Source organism: Falco rusticolus, chromosome 9 (assembly GCF_015220075.1).
Source record: "Falco rusticolus isolate bFalRus1 chromosome 9, bFalRus1.pri, whole genome shotgun sequence".
Taxonomy (NCBI): Eukaryota; Metazoa; Chordata; class Aves; order Falconiformes; family Falconidae; genus Falco; species Falco rusticolus.
Window position 1 is genome coordinate 35,088,745 of NC_051195.1, and position 22,255 is coordinate 35,110,999.

General features: G+C 39.1%; 1 protein-coding gene across 1 annotated transcript; it reads right to left on the reverse strand.

The window, feature by feature from the left end:
* Positions 1-962: 962 nt before the first annotated feature.
* Positions 963-21,904, reverse strand: DCLRE1A (DNA cross-link repair 1A). Its single transcript, XM_037401419.1, has 9 exons — positions 20,983-21,904; positions 18,071-19,612; positions 16,028-16,161; positions 14,754-14,872; positions 12,921-13,064; positions 11,865-12,010; positions 10,646-10,800; positions 2,395-2,536; positions 963-1,745 (listed from the first exon to the last, which is right to left on the reverse strand). Exons 1-9 carry the CDS (start codon positions 21,398-21,400, stop codon positions 1,579-1,581), a joined length of 2,967 nt encoding a protein of 988 aa, XP_037257316.1. The 5' UTR covers positions 21,401-21,904; the 3' UTR covers positions 963-1,578.
* Positions 21,905-22,255: the final 351 nt, after the last annotated feature.

A 22,255-nucleotide genomic window follows, 5' to 3' on the forward strand; every position in this document is an offset into this window, starting at 1 on the left:
TTGCTCTGACTTGTACAAGGCATTAATTCAGGTTTGGTATTTGCAAGGGCTGTAAAATATACTTTTTCACACACCTACGCCAAAAAGGAGTGGAATCCTAGGAATGAGCATGCCAATCCAAGACAGTTAACAGCTCCTGTGGTAGCTAGCTAGCATAATGCGCTATGTGAAAGAAAAACTTCAGACTCCTTTAACTGCTAAATCTAAACAGACACAGTTAACAATGCTGTATTTCAGTGAATGTATACTGAAATAATTGTGAATCAGTAAAAGAACCTTTTTCCATCAGTTTCCATCAGTTATTTCTCTCAGGAGACAGAAAAAATGCATTGACTTCACATTACAGAGCTTGTCACGCAAAGACAAATATCTGTCTATACTTACACTGATATTAAAGAAACTTTTCCAACAAAAAAATGGCACTGAAGATTTCAGATGAGCTGTTTCACAGGTTGGGGGATGATTCTTTACACACGATACAACTTTTTAAGTTCTGGAAGTTTGGAACAGTTTTTATTTTAGTGCTTAAAATTATACTAATGTGCCTGCATGGAACTACATACTTCAGCATCATAAATACCAAGCAGGTACAGAAAAAGCAGCACTAATAATCTGGGTTAAGATTCAGGGGGGAAAACGCAAAGTGAAACTTACCTTTCTCCTGCCAGTACTACTATTTGCCTTTCTTGCATTTCCAGAATTCAAGCAACAAACCTGCATACAAGTTGTACGCATGTTATACGCAACCCTGCAAACCCAAATGCATTGAAAAGGACTACACGGAGAGGAAACAGCCCTGTGCTTTGACCGTATGTTGGGAATTTGCATTACCAGGATGCAAGAGCAATCCTACACAAGCAACACATACAGCACATTCACCAAAGGTATTACTCACAGGTTTCTCAGATTAGCAACTACGATACTGAAAAGGAATTAATTTTGCTCAGGAAGAACACACAGGCTTCATGTACATTCTTTATTTAAAAACAAAAATTTAAAAAAAGCATAAAATCTTAAGCAGAATATAGGTAGCAGTGTCTTTTATAAAAATCATTCTCTGAAGTATGTATGCTGCAAGGTGCCGAACCAACCTTCTCTCACAAGGTAAATCTTGTTTATAAGATTTAAATCACAATAGCCAGTTCTGCCTCAGGAAATGAGCTTCTCTGAAGCTTGGATTGACAGCATGTGACATAAGCTTAATAACATCTCATTTATTACAGTAACTTCTTTTCAGAAATGATTAACCTGGAGGCAGTTTCTTCCCCAGCATTATACATCTGGGCATTTCCATAATCTGAAGAAAATTAAGAATGAGGAAAAAGCAGTAAGATAAAAATAACCTGAAACACGCATTTGAAAAAAAATTATGAAGTTATGGGAAAAATAAGTAGTAGGTGGATGAAGAAGCAAGGTGCCGTTTCCTGCCCCCGGCTCCAAATTCAGCTTTCTCAGGAGAATGGCAGCTTAGTCCTCCCTAAAGAAAGCTGCATGGAAAAAGGAGTCAAATGAAACTCACAGGAACTTGCAATTCCCACTTCAGCCTACCTCCTTTGAAATACACTTTCTTCTTTATATTTATTTACGCCTACTGCCCTCAATCATCCAGTCTCTAAAATGCTTCTCCATCAAGCTTCTGGCTCTCCAGTCACCAACATTTACAGTGGGGATGATTTTCTGTGGCTTCAACCATTGAACGAAACGTTTCATTTCCAGGTAACTGCTGTGTTCACTGTAAGGAATCCCTGAAATGAAACAAATCACAGCAATCTGTCAGTCTACTTAGCTTCTTGCCAAAATACTTTTGCAGGCCTTCCAGCTAAGAAGTACTTTAGGCAGTATTTTTTTAAATTCATATTTGAAACCTTAAGTTTATAGCCAAGGTGAAATGAAACCCCAGATTTTCTTTCTGGAAACATTATCTTGCGTTAAGTTATCAAGTCATTAATCAGAGCAAACTGAGCAACACCAAGCATTTGGTTAAATCAATGTTAAGGTATTCAACTCCACCCACCGAAAAGAACAGAGAGGAAGAGGAAGACCAAGACCCACAGCTTCTCACAAATGAGTAAGGTATGGAATGAAATCTTGGCTCTGGAACTGCACTGCCACCACACCAGTCAGGCCAAGACTTCACCCCTGAATTCTCTACCTAGATCAGATAAAAGCCTTTATTTGCATGAAGAGGACAGGAGCAAAATGTACGATAAAATCTGCATTTACAGTGCTCTTGATTACTCAGTTCACAGCTCTCTCCTGGAGAGACCATCTGCTCAGTTTCTCATCGAGTTATCAGAAAAAGCTTTGGTTACAAAGAACAGTAGGAGTTTCCAGAATAAAAATATGAAAAGCATCCACAAAAAATTAAATGCACCAAATCTTTACCCCTCATACCATATATAGTGATCTTTCCTCTTGTCTGAGGTTTGATGTCCACCAGAGAAAGGCATGAATCAGAGTAGGTCCACCCCGTAGGTTTGAAAGCCAGAACTTGATCAAAATTCTCAGAAAACTTATTCAAATGATCTTGCAAGCCCTGTGAAAAGAATATAGCGCATACTTAATCCCCCTAAATAGCTCTTTAGTCTAAAGGTTGGACATTTCATGACGGAGAGACTGCAGACGAAATTTTATTTTCATGTTTTGATATTAACTTTTTTATTTTAAGTACCATCTGCCTTTAAATTATTAATGATATTCACATTTGCAGAGCACCTTGTACCTTAGGATCTCATTTGCTCCATCGGAATAAGCACATATTAAGAGCTATGCATTACAGATCAAAACACATAAGGTACAAATAACATCACCTTATAGATCTTGCTCTCCAAGCCATTCACTGCCTCCTCTCAGCTAGAGGTCAGCACTCTTGCAGCTGAGTGGTGATAAAAGATTGCAAAAGCCTGATTTAGTGCAAAATCATCTAGCTGAAGTGCCACCGAGATCCTGACATCTGCTTATACCCTGAAGCACTCAAGAGTTAATTAAGCTACCCAAAAAATCGCAGCAAGCCAATGCGTGAGTCAGGTATTGCTCTGAGCACTAAATCATGTTTTACCACATCTCCATTCGTGATAGGAAAGGAAACAACCTCTCATCTCTTCACTCTAAAAAAAAAATTAACTTGAAAGAGTTTCCAAGTTGGCGAAGTTAGCTTTCAATGCTGTTTAAGCTAGGATCACAAAAGGGATGAGAGGGAAGGATAAGGAATGTACAATCCTATTCCTGGATGAAATGAAGTCAGTATTATTTCAAACCAAAAACAGAAAATCAATTTCACGTGTCCCGTATAAAATCTTAAAGGCACATTCTCCATTTGAAAGCCCCACAAGATTTTAGAACTCAAAATCATAAACCTCCTATCAGCAGCAGGAAAAGGAATACAAAATAAAGATTGATTAAAAAAAGCTGAGGAGAGGGGGATAGACAGGCTGTGATAGAACACTAAGTAACCTGTCAGACACTTGAAAATTATTAAGCACGGAAGCGGAAGGCTGCCTGTGACACTTAATAGCACCTTCAGTACAATGTCCAGTAGCAACATACAGAATCCATCAAACTAGGCACATAAAAGAACAACAAAAAAACCCTACCACAACACACATTTCATTCAGCAACAGGAATTATGGCTAGCTGCCATGACTGTTAATACACTGCAAATGTTCAGTCCTCACTAGATTAAAGATGTAACTGTAGCAGTCTAATTCTCCTTCACATTTCATTTTGGGAAAATTAACACAGGTAATAATTCACATCCATGCTCCCCTTGCTCTAAAGGGATCTAAATACAAGTACTTCAGATATAATGATTATTATATTAAGCAACGCTAATCTGCTTTCAAAGTTGGTGCAAGTCAAGTGTGCAATATTTTGATTAAGGATGCAATTTCAATCTCATAAAAAAATTATTTGTCCATTCCAATCACAGGCACTTTTGAAAAATCTCACCTCAATGTTAGGACAAGACGTTACTGAGCTAATTAACATAAAAGAGGTGCAGATATTCAAGTGGCAGAAGCCTCAGTTTTTAGCTGTTGCAAAAGACTGTTTGTTGCAAAAGAATCACGCTCACATTTTAGAAAAGATGGCCTCTTTCCACAAAACAAATTACTACAGTGTTTATTCATAACAAGTCCACTTTAAATACACATTACAATTTCCTCTGTTATTGCTTTAGCCAACATTGTTCTAAACCGTCATCCTTCTAAAATGGAAAATATATTTCATTGCTAAATCAGCCTCCTTCAATCACCATGACAGCCTGTTATCTACACTGTCGCTACAGTCAGCGGCACATGCAAACAGATTCTGTAAGGTAGGAGAAGACTCAAATGTGATTAAATAGTTCATTTACAATCAGCCCTAACATCACTTAAACTCATTTGGCTTATTCAAGAACAGCTCCTCATCAGTACATACATCAAACCTCGTATTTTACTGGAGTAAAACCAAGTATTACAGCAAAGTACCACATTCCCTTGATTATTTTTTTTTTTAATCTTTCCTTTTCATATTTCAAATCCACTAGCAACATTGCAGCAATTCATGTTTTATTTTTATAATATTTTAACTAAAACCCACATATATAAAAAGTATGAATATTTTTAGTTTTTAAATTTATGTGCATGTTATCCGTTAAGAATATCCAAAACATGAATCTGCAGCATGTCATCTCACTTTTGACCCAGGCAGTACCTAAAGAAAATTTGATATCAACTCCTAAAAAACAAACTCAAAGCCAGAATGACACATAGGAAAAAATGAAGAAAAAGAACCTCACCCAATCCAACAGCAATGTAACACCACCAAAAGCATATTCCTCTGCCACTGCATTTTCACTGCCTCTGATTGCCTCTGGCTTGTCATTTCTAGTTTTACCCTTCTGGCTTGACACATCTTGGCCAAGCACTCATTTCAAACACTGGTTCTTTTCAAGGGGGCAGTCATAAGGCTTGGAAAAATACATCACATCTAGTCGCATCTGGCCAGATATCCAACATTATGAATGGGACTGCTTTCATCCTAACTACAGACTGAGACCATCTATATGAATTTATAAAACACTACAGATACGCTTTGTTCTCAGATTTGAACTTGGTTTTCAACAGGTTTTTGAGACAGTGACACAACTCCTCATGCAGCAATAGAAAATTGACCAGAATTCAATATTCAAATAAACATTTGAAGATAAAAAGTAATGGAAACATTCAAGCCAAGTAGCAGTTTCCCTCACTGTGGCTGCATGTGTACAGAAACATGCACATCTTGACATCTTGACACAAGACATCTCACACAGAAAAGGGAAATGTACCATACACTACCATCACCAAGTCTTTGGCCAAGTGAAAATCTAGGGTATAGCACATACTCTGAGGATGTTGTGGGTTTACAAAAACCATCTTTCCAACTGCCAAAAACCTCATGCACGGATCCACCTGTTTTTCATAGTGGATTTAACACAACTATGGTCACTATTCATTTTTGCTTGCTTCATTTCTAGGCACAAGGTACCAATATTAGTCTTTAAATTTTGGTAACTAGGGGAAAGACAGAGAGCGGTTTCTGTATTTTCTAAGCACCTGGGGCTTTTAGGTGAATGACACACTCTGCTGAATCAATACAGCGTTTATAAATCACACATGAACAAAGAGCTGACTCCAAAATGAAAAGAAAACATGCTTGATATTACTCCTGAAAATCAACATGGAGAAAAGCAGATTTTGGATAGCCCCAAAACTGGAATTAAACAGCTGGACGATGCCACCAAAAGGAAAAAATATTCACAACATAGACCTCAAAAATACTTCTAAAATTCCTGAATATGCGTTTTAAAAAATACCAATTTTATTAAAAGCTGTTTACATTTTCCAGCAATCTGGAGACTCAATGATCAGGAAAAATAAAAGCCCCTGGTCACTGCAGAAAGCCTGTGAACAAGGAAGTATATGCAGGAACTTCTGAAAACCAAGAACTCATTTCCTTTCTACTCCAGTAAAAAGGAAAGCTCTGAGCATCCAGATTTAGTCTTGGGAGCAGTCAGCTCTGGAAACATGGAAGCTTTCCTCGGGCAGCTGCAATTTTATCAACAGTTAATGACACCAGGCTACAGTTGTAAGCACATGTAGCTTAGGCAGCTTTTTTTGTTGTTCTTTATCTAGAAACAGACCAGAAAAGTTTTTCAATAACAATAAACAGAAGAATCATGCATACAGTCCTTAGAACTATGAAGGATGGAGCACAGACATTTCTTCTATTAGTAAAGAACATAACAGGGAAAAAAAACTGTACAGTACTATAACATATCATCAAGGTTTGGTTATTTGCATTCTGCTAAACAGACAATTGATGTACAAGATCACAGATGTACTCAATTTACTAAATAAGGACTGAATCTGAGCTTTTGACTGAAAATACTCCCGTAAGGATTTCATGGATTTGTAGGTTCGCAACTGAAACTACACAAGCAGGAAATGAGCCCAAATTAATGGCCTCTTCAGGGATCTGCCTGGTAGAGTATCATGGGCTAAAGCCCTGGAGAGAAGAGGTGCCCATGAGAGTTGGTGAATATTCCAGGATCACCTCCTCCAAGCACAGGAACAATGCCTGCCAACAAAGAGGAAGTCAGGAAAATACGCCAGGAGGCCTGCATGGATGAACAAGGAGCTCCTGGAAAAAAACAAACACAAAAAGGAAGCTTATAGAGGGTGGAAGCAAGGACAGGTACCCTGGGAGAAATACAGAGAAATTGCCCAAGCAGCCAGGAATCAGGTTAGGAAAACTAAGGCCCTGATAGAATTAAATCTGGCCAGCAATGTCACAGACAGAAAGAAAAGCTTCTATAGGTACATCAGTGATAAAAGGAAGTTAGGCAAAATATGGGCCATATCCAGAAGGAAACAGAAGACTAGGTTACCTGGGATATGGAGAAAGCTGAGGTACTCAGACTTTCTTGCCTCAGTCTTCACCAACAAGTGCTCCAGCCACACTGCCCAAGCTGCAGAAGGCAAAGGCAGGGGACTGGAAGAATAAAGAACCATCCGCTACAGAAGATCAGATTAGAGACCACCTGAGGAATCTGAAGATGCTCAAATCCATAGGACATAATAAGATGTGCCCACAGGTCCTGAGGGAAATGGTGGATGAAGTGGCTAGGCCACCAGCCATCATATCTGAGAAGTCACGGCAGTCTGGTGAAGTTCCCATGGACGGGAAAAGGGGAAATGTAACCCCTGTTTTTAAAAAGGGAAATAAGGAAGACCTGGGGAACTACAGGCTGGCCAATCTCACCTCCATGTCCGGCAAGATAATGGAGTAGATCCTCCTGGAAACTATGCTAAGGCACATGGAAAATAAAGAGGTGACCTCTTACAACGGGGATACAGTGCTGACAGATGAGGGAAGATGACACGTCATCTACCCGGACTTGTGTAAAGCATCTGAAACTGTCCCACACAACATCCTTGTCTCTAAACTGGAGAGACATGGATTTGACCAGTGGACCACTCGGTGGGTAAGGAAATGGCTGGATGGTCGCACTCAAAGAGATGTGGGGAACAGCTTGATGTCCAAGTGGAGACAAGTGACAAGTGGCATTCCTCAGGGGTCTGTACTGGGACCAGTGCTGTGCAACATCTTTATTGGCGATATGGATCCTGGAATCAAGTGCACCCTCAGCAAATTTTCCACTGACATCAAGCTGAGTGGTACAGTTGACCCACTGGAGGGACGGGAGGCCATCCAGAGGGACCTTGACAGGCTTGAGGGGTGGGCCTGTTCACACCGCATGAAGTTCAACAAGGCCAAGTGCAAGGTCCTGCACCTGGGTCGGGGCAATCCCAAGCACAGATACAGGCTGGGTGGAGAATGGATCGAGAGCGGCCCTGAGGAGAAGGATTTGGGGGTGCTGGTAGACAAGAAGCTCAACGTGACCCAGCAATGTGCGCTCACAGCCCAGAAAGCCAACTGTATCCTGGGCTGCATCATAAGAAACATGACGAGCAGGTTGAGGGAGGTGATTCTGCCCCTCTATTCTGATCTCATGAGACCCCCACAGCCTCCAACGTAAGAAGGACATGGACCTGTTGGAGCAAGCCCAGAGGAGGGCCATGAAGATGATCAGAGGGATGGAGCTTCTCTCCTATGAAGACAGGCTGGGAGAGTTGGCGTTGTTCAGCCTGGAGAGGAGAAGCCTCTGGGAAGACCTTACAGCAGCCTCCCAGTACCTAAAGGGGGCTACAGGAAAGCTGGAGAGGGACTTTTTACAAGGGCATGTAGTGATAGAACAAGGAGGAATGGCTTTAAACAGAGAGGGTAGATTTAGGTTAGATATTAGGAAGAAATTTTTTGCTGTGCAGGTGATGAGGCACTGGAACAGGCTGCCCAGAGAAGCTGTGGATGCCCCATCCCTGGCAGTGTTCAAGGCCAGGTTGGATGGAGCTTGGAGCAACCTGGTCTAGTAGAAGGTGTCCCTGCCTATGGCAAGGGGGCTGGAACTAGATGACCTTCAAGGTCCCTTCCAACCCAAACCATTCTAAGATTAAGAATTATGATTGTGTTTTTGAGCGGACCAGGGATCAAATAAAACCAAAGAGGTAGGAGAGACCCAGAAGGTAACAAAGGCACTGCACTTAGGGATGAGGATCATCAAAAAATTCTGGCATTCCCAGTAATGAGCCAGTAATTCAGGACAAAACCTGTATAATCCAGCACAAAACAAAAACATGCAACTAGAGATAGATGATGGCATCAACATTTACATGGTCTGTAAAAACAGGATGATATCATTTATCATTCTTTAACTAAAATGAGATTGCAAGTGAACAGGTAATTTATTCTTTACAATATTGCCTTGTCTGAGTTCATGTTTACTGATGCTGCTGGAGCAGAAACAAGGTATCACATGATCTCATTTTTAAGCATTTAACATTCTCCACATTTTACTGATACTACGTTCCACTCAGGCATTCATCTAGCTACCGGCTTCACTGGACCTTTAGCACTCTGGAAGTCTACCTAGCATGTCTACCTTAGATGGACACAAAGTTACTAATGACAGCATGAGACCACATTCCAACAACTTCACAGGTGAAATCAAATTCCCATCATAGTACACAGCCATTACACTTGGACTTTCGTCCACTAGATCACTGTGCCTTTAATCTTTCCTGGCCCTTTCCAGGGTACAGGCATCCCTTCTGGCATGCTGTGGATTTATCTAGAACCTCCTATTCTCAGAGACAAGACCCTGCACATGATACAATTGCCCCTCTCTAGAAGTAAGACTGTCTAGACGTCCTTGTGGTATAACCACACCCTCTGCCTGAAAGTCCAGCTATGCGAGTACACCATACGTGCTGAGACACATGACAGAGAATCACATAACAACCAAAAACCTGCAGAAGAAACTAATACTAAAATATATTACTGTTTAAAACAACACAACACATTAAAAACAAATCCATACACATTTCCATTACTCAGTTTTGGCCACACCGTGGAAAAGATTATAGAACATTGTTAAAACATTAAGGTATTAAGTTCCACCTCCCGCAGCTCTCATCCAAACCATATATCCTCTTTTTCTCCTTTTTAGGTCAACCCTGACCACGACTGGTCCTGGAGCTAAATACCAGCTTGCTCTGAAGGATTTGCTTGAGATGGCACAGCAGGCCTGAAGTAAAGCAGGAAAACAAATCCAAGTCTGTAAGGCATATGACCACTGTTTTTTTCTTTCTTCCAGGTTACCTTTAATCTAAAGCCTGCTGCTTTGCCTTAATGCCATTCTGTATTTTGTAGTCTATTTAGAAAAACCTTCTTTCCCCCCAGGAATCAGTCACCTTTCCTAACTAAAAAATTCCCACAAAAACCAACTGTCTCAAATCTCAACTGAAATGTGCATTTGACGTCAACTTGGATGAAACATTGTCTTAAAATAAACTGGTTTATTTGCTTTTGCTACAAATATTGGAGAAGATTGTGTCTGCAAAAACTAAGGCATGTATGTATGAGGTGTCCAGTTCATTCAGTGTGTGAGTTTTCATTGATTTTCATGCATCCTTATCCCCATGTGAATCATCAGCACAGAAGGACAGAGAATATTCTTTTGAAAGATGAAAATACGATTATAAATACATGGAAATTGAACCGAGAAGAACACAGAGAAACCCATTCCTTTTTTATCAAATACCAGTTTGGAAGTTGGCCGTGTTCATGGGCTGCCTCAAAACAGGGACTCGGAGGCAGAAAATCCTTTTAGTCTTTTCCTACATCATACTAGGTAAAAGACAGGCTGAAAACAGGGACTCCATGTCACAATATATTAATTGCTAATAGGACAGATCCTGAAGTGATTACATAAATCTACTTCAAAAGGGCCCGCAAAGGGTAAGCCTTTGAACAAACCTCATCTTATCTTGTACAAGCACCGCATTGAAGTGAAATTACACTTTCTGTGTATCATGTTTGGAGACAGTTATTAATGTTTAATTGCATTTTATTTTCAATGTATTGCTACATGTCAAAACTCTACTAAATAAATATGTTCTGACAAGAGGTTAAAAAGCACCACACACAACACTGGTTGGCAGGAGCCAAGAGTAAGATGCAGGTGGTGGGTTAATCGACAGAGTATATTTTCTGAACTTACCTTAAAATTAATTTGCATCATGGGAAGAATGTGAAGCAAAGTACCATCCCAGTTCACAGTGATAAGGGAATTAACAGCTGCTGATTCCAAGCACTGCAGTGTTTTGTACTTATCACGAGACATACTCGCTTTTGAGCCCAGAACTTCAGCAATTGCTTTAGGAGTAATCAGAAAGAAATCACATAAAGAAATTGTAAGAGTTCATTTTTCTGCCCATTTTGGAGATATTCCTAATCAGTGCACTGGATCATTTTCACTACTGAAAAAAATTCATATTCAACAGGATACAATGTTTCATATTCCCTAAAATTAAAAAAATTAACAGCTGTTAAAAATCTCTGGCTCATACATTTTAGTGGCAGAATTGTGAATGACAATTGGAAAAAGAAGGAGAATAGAAATACTTTTGATACATCCCAAGTCATATTTCTTTGGCAGAATTTTACCAAGGTGACTGGTATTTATTTATTTTAAAGATGCCAGAAATGTGCAGTTTTTGGAATATGCGACAAACAGCTCACATTAAAGCTCACACTATATTTCAGTGAAAGTAAGTCTTGTATTAATGACTTTAATACACTCAAAAGCATAAATGGCACATGGCTGCATGCTCCAGAATATACGTGTGGGCAATCATTTTGGTTCTTAATGCTGTAACTGAGTGAAGCATAGCACACAAAATTTGCATGAAGTCAGAAAAGAAGGATTTTGGTTTGGGGAATGCTTTGTTAAAATTGATTTCATTAAAACTGATTACTATAAATATTTAGGAAAATACACAATATAAGCCTGGAAGGAAAAACTGTTACCAAAATAGAAGTTAAAGAATAATTATATCTTTTTGCTGTTTCTTAACAACATGAAATTATTAACACCAAAAATGTCATAAAGACCTCATTTATGTTTTTTTTTTAATTGCCATTAGCAATTTTCTTACCACAATCAATTAAATAGGTTAATTCATTTAGCATCTAAACTGGCCTTCTGTATATTCAAGGGGTTTTGTAAATATGACAGAAAAATACTTCTTTCAGAAAGTTAACTTATTGATTAGAAAACTAAAAAGCTAGCCGCAGGATTATTAAATATATTTCATTTCTTTACACAGTATCTGGCCAGCAAGACTAAGCGACCCTTTAGATCTCCAGGAAAAAGACCTTTTAACACTGACTTAAGATATTTATTTAGTTATTTGATCCAGTATACTTCTTTTACATACCCAAAAAAACTTTTTCTTTTCCAATGGAATAGGTGCCACAGACAACTAGAGTACGTGGGTTTAAAGTCACCGTCTCAAAAGCAGTATTGACAGCAAACTGGACAACCTCTTGTTGAGAGGGAAAAGTGTATTCAGGACTACAGTATCTGGGGCATGGAAACAAGACATACCACTTTGTTACATAAGATACAAGACAACTGAATTTACCACGAATGCCCTCAAAACTGCACGCATACAATAACAAAGCAGTGAAAAAGATGTAATCCTTCTATATAATTTCAGTCTACTTGCAGTCTATTTATTAGAAACGCTGAGGTGTCCAGATGAAATTGTTGCAATAAAATTTACATTGCCTATATCAGTCTTTTCTCTACAACTATTCACTTGTCTGATACTGGCACTCAATTCTGCAGTTTTTTCTCTATAAATACCAAGTGCTCTTTCAAGCTAGATATTTGTATCATATACTAATTACATCCTTATGTCTATTTTTTGTCATGTACACAAACCACAACATAAGGCATTTTTCATTCGGAGAAACATATGGAACAGAAATAAAAAAGATTGCAGCTGGGCATTAGTCATCGCACACAGAAAAACAATTTTATATACATGAGTCAGAGAAAGGTCTAATGAAAACCTGCACAACTGATTTAACCGTTCGGCATTCTTTCAGTCTTTGAATTCCCCCACACCCCTTTTCATAACAGAGTTGAATCCACACCAAACCAGTGTTCCATGAACCTCTTGTTTTAGAGCTGAACACTCAATGTTCTGACACCCGGAATTTAATACCACTTAAATAATGTCATCCCAGCAAATACTTTAGCATTTTTTCCACCCCCGCTTTTATTCTCTCATGTAACAGCATAATAGATGAACAAGCTAGACATAAATGGACTTTCAATAAATATCTGATTTTATTCAATACTAGATAGAGCTAAGAAGTGTTAAAACAGTAATGTCATTTATGCTTACATTTACTTTGTTCATATGAAGTCTTACTAAACTGAAAAGAGGGTTATATTGAAAAAAGCATAATTAAACACAACTTACGTGGTATCGAGGTAAAGGGTGTGAACTTGTTGACCAACCAAAGCAGGGTAGCGCTCCATAGAAGGATCTGCCCTGAAGTCTCCTGTGTGCAGAATAACAGTTCCACTTGGTAGACAGAAAAGGATCATTGTTGCACCTGGACAACTGAAATAAACAAAAAACCCCATACAAATTATGTTAGTTCTCCATACTGATAAACTGCCTTCAGAGATATACCACTCTTCAGCAGCAGGAAGGTGTGCAGAGCAGCATTTAAATCACAGCTACTGTGCAGCCTAATTTAGCTAGAAATTTTTGATTTCTAAAGGAATTCTGAAGCTAATCTTATATGGCCATGGATGAGCTAGACTTGAGTTCTCAGCCAAGATGAAGAGAAGAAAAAAAGCACATCAACAGTAATCAAGCATTAATTGTCTTTTTGGGATACTCAGTCTTCTGCATATGACAAAGATGCTGCCTCAGTTGCAATTCCTGATGTTCTATTACTCGATTCAAAGGGCAACCAGTACACCAAAGAGAAGCAGCATTCTTACTCAGGAGAAAGAGAACTGTATTATTACAGATGCATCTTCATTCCTACAGGACTTACTGAAGCATTTCCTTTTAAATTCTATTTCCAGATTTTAAACATTATCCTCCATCCTGAATTCCCTGATTATAAATACAATTCTCCTACTGGCCACAGTGAATTCATTGCACCTTCTGCAGTTCCTTGCCAAAGTTGTCTGAAGGGCAAGAGCTCAGACTGGAAAACCAGAGTGGGACTATTTTGGACATGAATCATCTGTAAAGGGTAAATGAAATCTCAAAAAAGGAAAAAACTGGCATGAATCAGAGATAAAATGACAGAATTGGTGAACTCTGCAAGAAGTCGAACCTTGTACCTAAGGTTTATATGCCTTTTAAATTGAAGTAGAGGATCGGAGAGACAAACAGGAAAAATGAGAAGTGTCCAGATTACATAAGCAACAAGGCTTCCTTCATTCCCAGAAATGGTTCTCAAAGGACTTAATGGAATCTGATCTAACTATAAACAAATCCTACAATGAGTAATACTCAAACCAACTGAGACACAGTCCTGCATTTCAATATATAGGGAAAGGATTTTTCCTCTAGCCCATAGACAAATAAGGTACCAAGAGGCAAAACAGCAAGAACACAGGGCTGGAAATCAGGTGTTACTGAACTTTAAATCCATCGTTAGCATATAGTGTCAGTGTAACAGACAAGAATCTCACCCTTCATCACAGAATCCAGTGGAAGACTTGTTCCAGATTTCAACAGGCTTTTCTTTAAAATACAATTTTCAGAACGTTGGCTAGGTTTTGTACGTCCCAGGTTTCAAAGTACCTCTTTACCTGAAGATTTCACTATCTTCAGTTGAAGCCACAGAAACCTAGATAATCAAATCCAGGATGTTCCCAACTAGACACCAAAAACTACTGTCCAGATAACTAGAAAAATCATTCAACCTCTCCACAAGCTTAAAAATTATGGAGCTATATGTGGTGAATACTATGGACTCATTAAAACCAAGCATAATAAAGTTAAACTAAAATTATCAAAAAAGACTAAGTTTCATTTTCAAAGATAACTCACCTATTTCAAAAGCTAACTACTTGCAAGAAGTTTAAGCTCCTACATGCCTAATTCACTTCTGAAGTGAAAATGCATGTTACTAAGCCAATTCAAGAATGTCAAGTATTTTCATCCTTAGTTCTTCAGATCCACTGAAACCTGAAAATCATTAAAACATTAACTGTATCTGTACAGCTATTTATCTTCAATATTCTACACATACAAATATTCCACAAAAAATGCAATGATACATACTGATTGGCATCAAGCAACACCACTTTGATCCCATTCACTATACATTCTGTGTCCATAGGCAGCACGTGGACATATTGCTCTTTGACTCGAAGTTTGCTCTTCACCAGGTTGCCAGTTATCTGTAACAGGGAAAGGATTTAATATGGAATAGGAACAAAGTCTAAAAAAAAAAAAAAGGCCTTTGTTTATTTTAGAAACAAAGGCTCTCAAAGCCAGACTGTCTCTTAGAGAGAAACTATGAGATCTGGGGTATAATCAAGCCTTTCATTTGCATGTCGTCTCTCAAAAAGCAAACTGAAAAAAAACTGTCTTAAAAAAGCAAATTTTGAAAAGCCTGTGAACAGGTTTCAGATTGGAATCAGAGAGGAGGCAAACAAGGGGGAACAACATCTGTTGCAGACTGCCAAGCAGAGGAATTGGGTAAAGCCTTCTTTCAACAACTGAAGTTTCCAGGTCACAGGATCTGGATCTTGTCCCAGCGGACTGCAGTCACCCCAACAACTACTGGAAGGGCAACATGGGACACAGGCATTCCAGAAGACTTAAAGAGTAAATCAGAAATAGGTTTTTTGATGCAGGTTCTGGATGGATTGATTAGGCAAGGTGCCCTACCATGTTATGAATAAAGAAAAGTTTGTTAGACATACAATAGCTAATGGCAGTCTTGGCCATTCAGCAGCCTGAAGCACAGAACACACAGGACCAGGCTAAAACGACTCCATTTACTTCATGTGGAGAAGAGATGGCTTAAGGGGAATTTCAGACTTCCATCACTTGAACAGAGTTATAGAGAAGACGGAGCCAGATTCTTCTCCATGATGCACACAGAAAGAGCAAGATGCAATCTCAAGTTGCAAAAAGGGACATTTCAACTGTATATTAGGAAAAAATTTCAGTGGGTAAGCACTGCAAGAGATTGCAAGGAAGTAGTGGAATCTGTCCCATTTTCAAAATTTGACCGACAAAGGCTCTCTGCAGTCTGATCTAACTTTGAAATTAAACCTGTGCTGTACAGGAGATCAGTCTGTATGACCTCTAGACATTCTTTTAAACCTGAATATTTTAATGGTATCTAGACAGGGAAGTTTCACTAATCTTCTTCATCAGTCAAACCAGGCTAAGAAGTTCTTAGAAGGGAAACCCAGATTTTGCTATACAGAGCCACTGTGCTTAACTGACCCAACAATGGAACCTCTGATCTTCTCTTTACTTTCAGCAGTATAAAAGTGATTATAGTTGTGCATGGATTTGATAGTAATCTTGGAAAAACGTACCTTGTTACAGTAGATTGGAAACATGAAGTTTTTTGATAGCCCACAATAGTGATCAGAGTGAAAATGAGTAAGAAAATACGCTGTGCAGCCTTCAATTTCTCCATACTGGAAGGCGTCAACTGTAAAACCAGTTCCTACAGCAAAAAGGGAAGAGAAGCCAGTCAGCAGACATCAATAGTTCAGAACCAGTTTCTAAGTAGATGTTCCTTTTGTTCTTTTTTCTTTCTTCCAAATTAAAAGGAAATACAGTTACAGGGCATACAGTTGAAGAAGCCATTTAAAGATGAACAAGGTTTGCGTATGTCAGTCACAAAAAAGATTTTTACTTATTAAAATAAAAATTTAACAAAGTGTGCACACACAAATACCTTCATAGGCCTCCCAAATACCTGTTGATCAGCTGCCATCCTACACAGATGGCAACTGGTTAAGCAAAAAGCCCGCACTTACGTGCATCCAGCTGATACTTTTGAAACTTCATGTAGATTAAAATCTAATACCAACATCTTAGCACAAAATAACACAGGTAGCTACAGCTTAACAAAATGCATTTTACAATCAAACTGCAATTTTTCAATTATTCTACATATCAAATTCCTCTTAAAACATGCTACCATATAATCATTAAGCAAGCAATCTGGGGTCTTCAAATATATCTTCTGAGATGAAATGTGACTGATTTGCCACTGTATGCTTTCAGTGAGGTGCTGTTTGTATAAAGAAGTTGCATAAAGACAGCTGTATACAAGATAGTCCTTTTCTCTGCAAATGTAATTTTTTAATAATGCAAACATACTGACAAATGGTCCTTTCACATTGGGTTGTACTTCCTTAAAACCATGAAATAGCACGTAGAACTGATTCACCTCATGGCATGCAAATATTTTTCATGTTACATAAATTTCCCAGATCTTCTAGGACAACTAGAAGTAGTTCTACTTACTTGAGTCTAGAACTTTAAGTATTTGTAACTCCAAAAACCACATCACTCTGCTAATCAAAAAAAAATTCACAACCAAAAAATCCCAAAGTGTTTGAGAGGGACCAGACTCAAAACTGCAGGGAAGCTGAATCATACTAGGCCACCAGGATAAATACACATCATTAGCAAGACAGAAAATGCAGTCAAATATACTTCAAGTGTTATAACAAAATTCAGAACAAAGATAATATAGATAATAACAAAGCAACTTTAATATTGCATTGTAGGCATAGGAGTCTGCTCTTCAAATGTATTATATATGGAAAATTCACTAAGCCCATGGAACCCACAATACTGGTGTAGCCCCACAAAAACTTACAGGTCACTCTTCAAGTAGCAGTTTGGCACTCAGGATCACTAACATATTTCTATTTGGCCTCCTCAAATATCTACCAAAGCTAAGGCAGTCTCTTAGTGGTAAAGGGAACTGTGAGGATCTGAAGCTTTTTAAGCCGTTGATCCATCACTCTGTAATTGATCTAACTGCTTTGAGGAGATTCTGAGAAATTCTTGGGTATTTCCTTAACTAAACTCTTCTAATTGATTTTAATTTCTTGGTTTTCACAGTTGTAGTAAATTGTATTTCTAATACTATTGAATTTCAAATGCAAAATTAAACTTAATTCTTTTAACGTAGTGTAAGGAAATAATTTCTATTGACAGCTCTATTTTTAGGCACAACTGAAACGATGTAAAAGATTAAATTCAGGAATTAGGAGTGAATATTACCAAGAGATATATTCAACATCACTTAAGAAAGTAGACTCATCTTTTAAAACTGCTAATCTTTTTTCCCCTGTTCAGAACCAAGTCCTTGAAATAATTTTCCTACTTATTTCACTATTTTCAGCCATTGCTGACTCTGGTTCTTCAATCACCTTCTTCTGCAGATCTGCACCTACACAAGATTTTCTCAACTTAGATGGAGGGAAGAAAATTCATTATGAGCTGCAGTCTAAAAGATGAAGAATGAAGAATACTGAAGTCTAAAATTAAGAAAAAACAATTACAACAATCAACTCAAAATTAGTTAACCTCTACAAGCAACAGTTACCTCTTACCTGGTATTTTCTTGTAGAAAGGGCAGTGTTTTTTTCTTGTTCCTTCACCTGTAGGAGACAATTCTTTCAATTTTTTTCTCCACCTCTGCCGGCCACCAGAACTTATATCTGCAAAGGCTCCACTCTTACTTGAACTTTCTGTAACTGCTTCTACATCTTCCACAGACCCTTCAGCTTTCCTTTTTTGCTGTTTGGGCCGCTTTCCATTGGGAGTTACTGAACTTGGTATCTGCTTTCCCTCACTCAAACACGTCTCTCCTTTGCTCTCCTCTTTCACTTTGGGTTTTAACCCAAAGAAAACACCAATGTCCATTTGTTTGAGTTCTTTGGCAGGACTGGATTTGGCATTCATACTTCCTAAAGAACGAGATGGGACTGTTTTAGAGATAGGGCTGGGAAAGCACACAGCAGCTGTATTAAGATTTCCTTCTTTCTCCACTACTGACTGCAAACTCTCCTGGAGAGCCGTTGCATTGGCAGTAGTTTCACCTGTATTAGTTAAAATGTTGCTTGGGTCCTTCAAAACATTACATTTCTGTGTCAGAAGAGAACCAGCATCTTCCCTGACTAGCAGTGATGATGTTTCAGTAAAACTCACACATACAGACTCCAAAGCACAAGCAGCAGTATCTTCTGACCCTATGTTACCTGCTTTAGCAGCAGAGGAAATCAATTCTGGCTGTTTAACCTCCTCACAATTAAAAGGAAAAGAAGATCCATTGGCTACAGCCTCTTGCTGATGCTGATTATTTACACATGACTTGGTGCTCACGTGACTCTGAGTAACAGGTTTTATGCTATGATCTAGATGGTTCAATGTATTTACTTCCTCACAGTGTTTTTTTTCAGTTATGAAGCTTCCCATTTTAGTATGCTCATGCTGAGGCTTCTGCTGTAAGAGAAGTCCATCAGAAGTTTTAAACACCACAGAATTAGATTCTTCATCTTCAGAGTTCCAGACTTTGAATAATTTTTGTGATATTTTTACCTTCTTCTCCTCTTCCTCAGTTTCCCCTTCACTTTCCTCAAAAGTACTCAGTGGAGAATAAGAAATTTCACAGTCACTGAAGTCTGCTTTTGACTGTAGTAGACTTGGCTGGTTTGTATCTTTCTGACTACACAGATCTTCTCCTCTTTCACTTTCTTGAGAGGATGCAAAGTCATAAAATTCAAATTTACAACTATTATCTGTGGTCTGTGTAAGCTGAAATGTCTGTTGAGACTTTTGAACATCCACAAAAGAGGAAGTACTTTCACTGATATTTAAAGATTTCATTTGTGGTGAACATTGTACCATCAACGTACAGTCATTCAGGGAATTTTTTACAGTATTAGATGATTTCTCATTCTGTGAGATTTCCGCTAGGTGACTTGGGGAACAGCTGGGCTTTGCATCAGTAGAACATGTCATCTTGCTCTCCAAAGTGTTTGCTGAAGAGTTTACAAGATAATCTCCTGCCCTGCTTGCTGCAAGTAGAAAATGGCTATAACGCTTGTAGTGGGATGGAATTGTGGAATTGCACAGTAAACCATCAGGACACTCTATGAGAAGAGTTAAACAAAGAAGTAATGTTAATATCTTTGCAAATACAGTTGGCATAATTATGAAAATAAAAATCACACATGACAATTTTAAAACGTTTTGTTATGAGTGCAGCTATTGGAAGACAGACAGCACCAGTAAAAAGTAATTTTCAAGCCACCAAGACTTCCTGCCCTGAGCTGGCCAGATGTGAGAATGCTTCCAACCTAAAACCAAACAGCTGCTGCTAATACAGCACTATGCCTGAATTAATACAGCCCTCTAACAATAACAGTAACTCTGTTTCAGTGCTGTGCTAATGTAATGGTATGGCTTCTGGTTTAGTAGAACTGTCTCACATGCAAGCAATGAGCTCAGAGCAGCAGCAAAGGTGGCCAGTAGGATTTTAAGATGAATGCATAAATCAAGTAAGAAGGATTTTTCATCTGTTAATTATGGGAGGAAGAGATGGAAATGAGGTGTTAACATATCTGTCTTAAGTTAAAACCACTGCCAAAATTGGGATTAAAGAACTCACATTTCATTGTTCTGAAAGTTACAAAGGAAAGTTACAAAGCTAAAAAGGAAGTGACTGTGTTACCTTGAACAGCCTTTACTCAAACTTCCTGACTGTAAGTTTTCTGTTTTTCGAAAGTCATGAGATTAAGAACATAAATTGGATACCTGGCTCTGTTCAGACATGGTATTTCCCCACATGAAACTATCAGCTGGAATGCTAATAAGCTTTATTCCTCTCATACAGAACTCAAAATAAATCTGCGTTGTCTTATGATACAGGAATGTTCATGTATAATTCTTTATGAAATTTCTAACGCATACTGGACCAGGGGCTAACTTTTCAAGTAAATTAGCATAACAGACTGATTTCAGCTCTCAACTGTCCATAGACAAATCACACAGCAAAATGGATACAGGATAATGAGATGTATACCTAAGCAAAAAGAAATGGAGTATCAAAAGTAGCAGCCTCTTAACTGGAGGAGGGTTTTTTTCTGACACTGACTTAGTAACTGAAACAGGTTCCATTATTGTAAAATGGGAAATATGCACCTTCAACAAACTACTAAAACTGTAGCTTGATAAACCACCATGAATCGTTATGACTGCTCTACAAAGATTAGATTAGATTACAAAGATTAGATTGAGATTAGATTCCAATAGAGATTTTCATGTCAGATTTCCATGTTCTTCACAAAGAACCATAACCCTCATACGAAAATACTGATCAATGATCAGTAATAACATTCTAAAAAACATACCAACTACTATCTCAAACATTGAACTAAATAAAAAAAACAAGGTTTACAGCAACATTATGTGAGAAGCCTTTAACTCTTCTCCAAAGGTTTTTTTCTTACTTTACTCATACCTTTTTCAATAGATCCTGGAGTATCCAAACATTCAGCAACATGCCACCGGGGTGTCTGGACCAATAGCAAAGAGAAAGGCATCTGGCAGCTGGGACAGTATCCGTCATGAACAGGCTTTGTATTTTGTGAGCTCTGCTCCGTCAGGCTACTCACGCTTTCCTGGGAGTGCACACTACTGTCATCTTTACACTGATCTACATCCTGATTTGGCCTTGATCTATGCTCAGTTTTCTGAAGCGTATCCGTTTTTTCTATAGTTTGGGGTTTTTTTCTATTTCTCTTTCTTTTTGGCCCACACTTGCCATCACTTACTTTCTGCACAGGTGTAGAGATGCTCTCTGAATTACCCTGATGCTTTCGCTTCCTAATGGATTTGTACTCCCAAATGTCCTCTTCCAATAAAGCATCTTCAGACATGGCAACACAATAAATATTCTCCTTTCTTTAATGCAAAAGTTCACAAATCTACCTTTCCTTCCACTAGTACCTTCTCTCTTCCCTCGCCCCTTCCCTACCTGATGAAAAGCACCTGAACTCCATTTCAAAACAGCAATACTGGGCCGCAAACCAAACTGTCTGCGATGTCTGCGATGGGACAGAAGCATGGTGGATCCTATCCTCAAAATAATTTAATGACCGTCTCTCTGAATATTTCTAATTACTCCTGTTACACAAAACCTGAGTCTGCAAGATGCAGGAAGACTTGCACGGTGCGCCATGTCCTCCAGCTACCGCTCTCCTCAGCGCCCGGCCCGGCCTCGGAAGGGGATGCCCAGTTAGCCCGGCTCCCCTGACGGCCACCTCGCTGCTCCGAAGCAGGAGGATTTTAAAAGAAAACAAGGACGAGCTGAGCTAAGGGATGGCTGCCGGGAATCTCCGCTCGGGGAAGGCCGACACGGGGCTGCGCTCCCCGCCGCCGGCGCCCCCGCCCGCCGCAGGCACCGAAGGCGGCCGCCTCCCCGGGCTCTCCCGCAGCCTCCCGCCGCTACCGAGGGTCGCGGACGGGCGCCTCTCCTCAGCCGTTCGCCTCCGCATTCGCTTCCGCAGCTTCGTCACCGCGGCTGTCGCTCCGTTTTCCGCTTCTCTCACAGCATTCTCGCCCCGAAAAAATCCCACCGTTTAAATTATTGGAGCCTTGTTTGGATTTTGTCCCGAAACTGCTCGATTTTCACGTTTGTTCCGCTTACAAAGTAACTGGGCGGGAAAAAGCTGGCTGTGCGGAATCTGCCGAGCCGGAATCGCCACTGGGGATCCTCGTCACGAATATGCTTC

Bases quoted from the DNA above. Each gene is read 5' to 3' on its own strand.
- DCLRE1A (XM_037401419.1), bottom strand. From the start codon at position 21,400: ATGTCTGAAGATGCTTTATTGGAAGAGGACATTTGGGAGTACAAATCC. The intron at 16,162-18,070 runs GTAAGAGGTAAC...TTTTTGCTGTAG, and splicing joins TTTCTACAAGAAAATACCAG to GAACTGGTTTTACAGTTGAC. The intron at 2,537-10,645 runs GTAAGTTCAGAA...TTCTTTTCACAG, and splicing joins TGATGCAAATTAATTTTAAG to GGCTTGCAAGATCATTTGAA.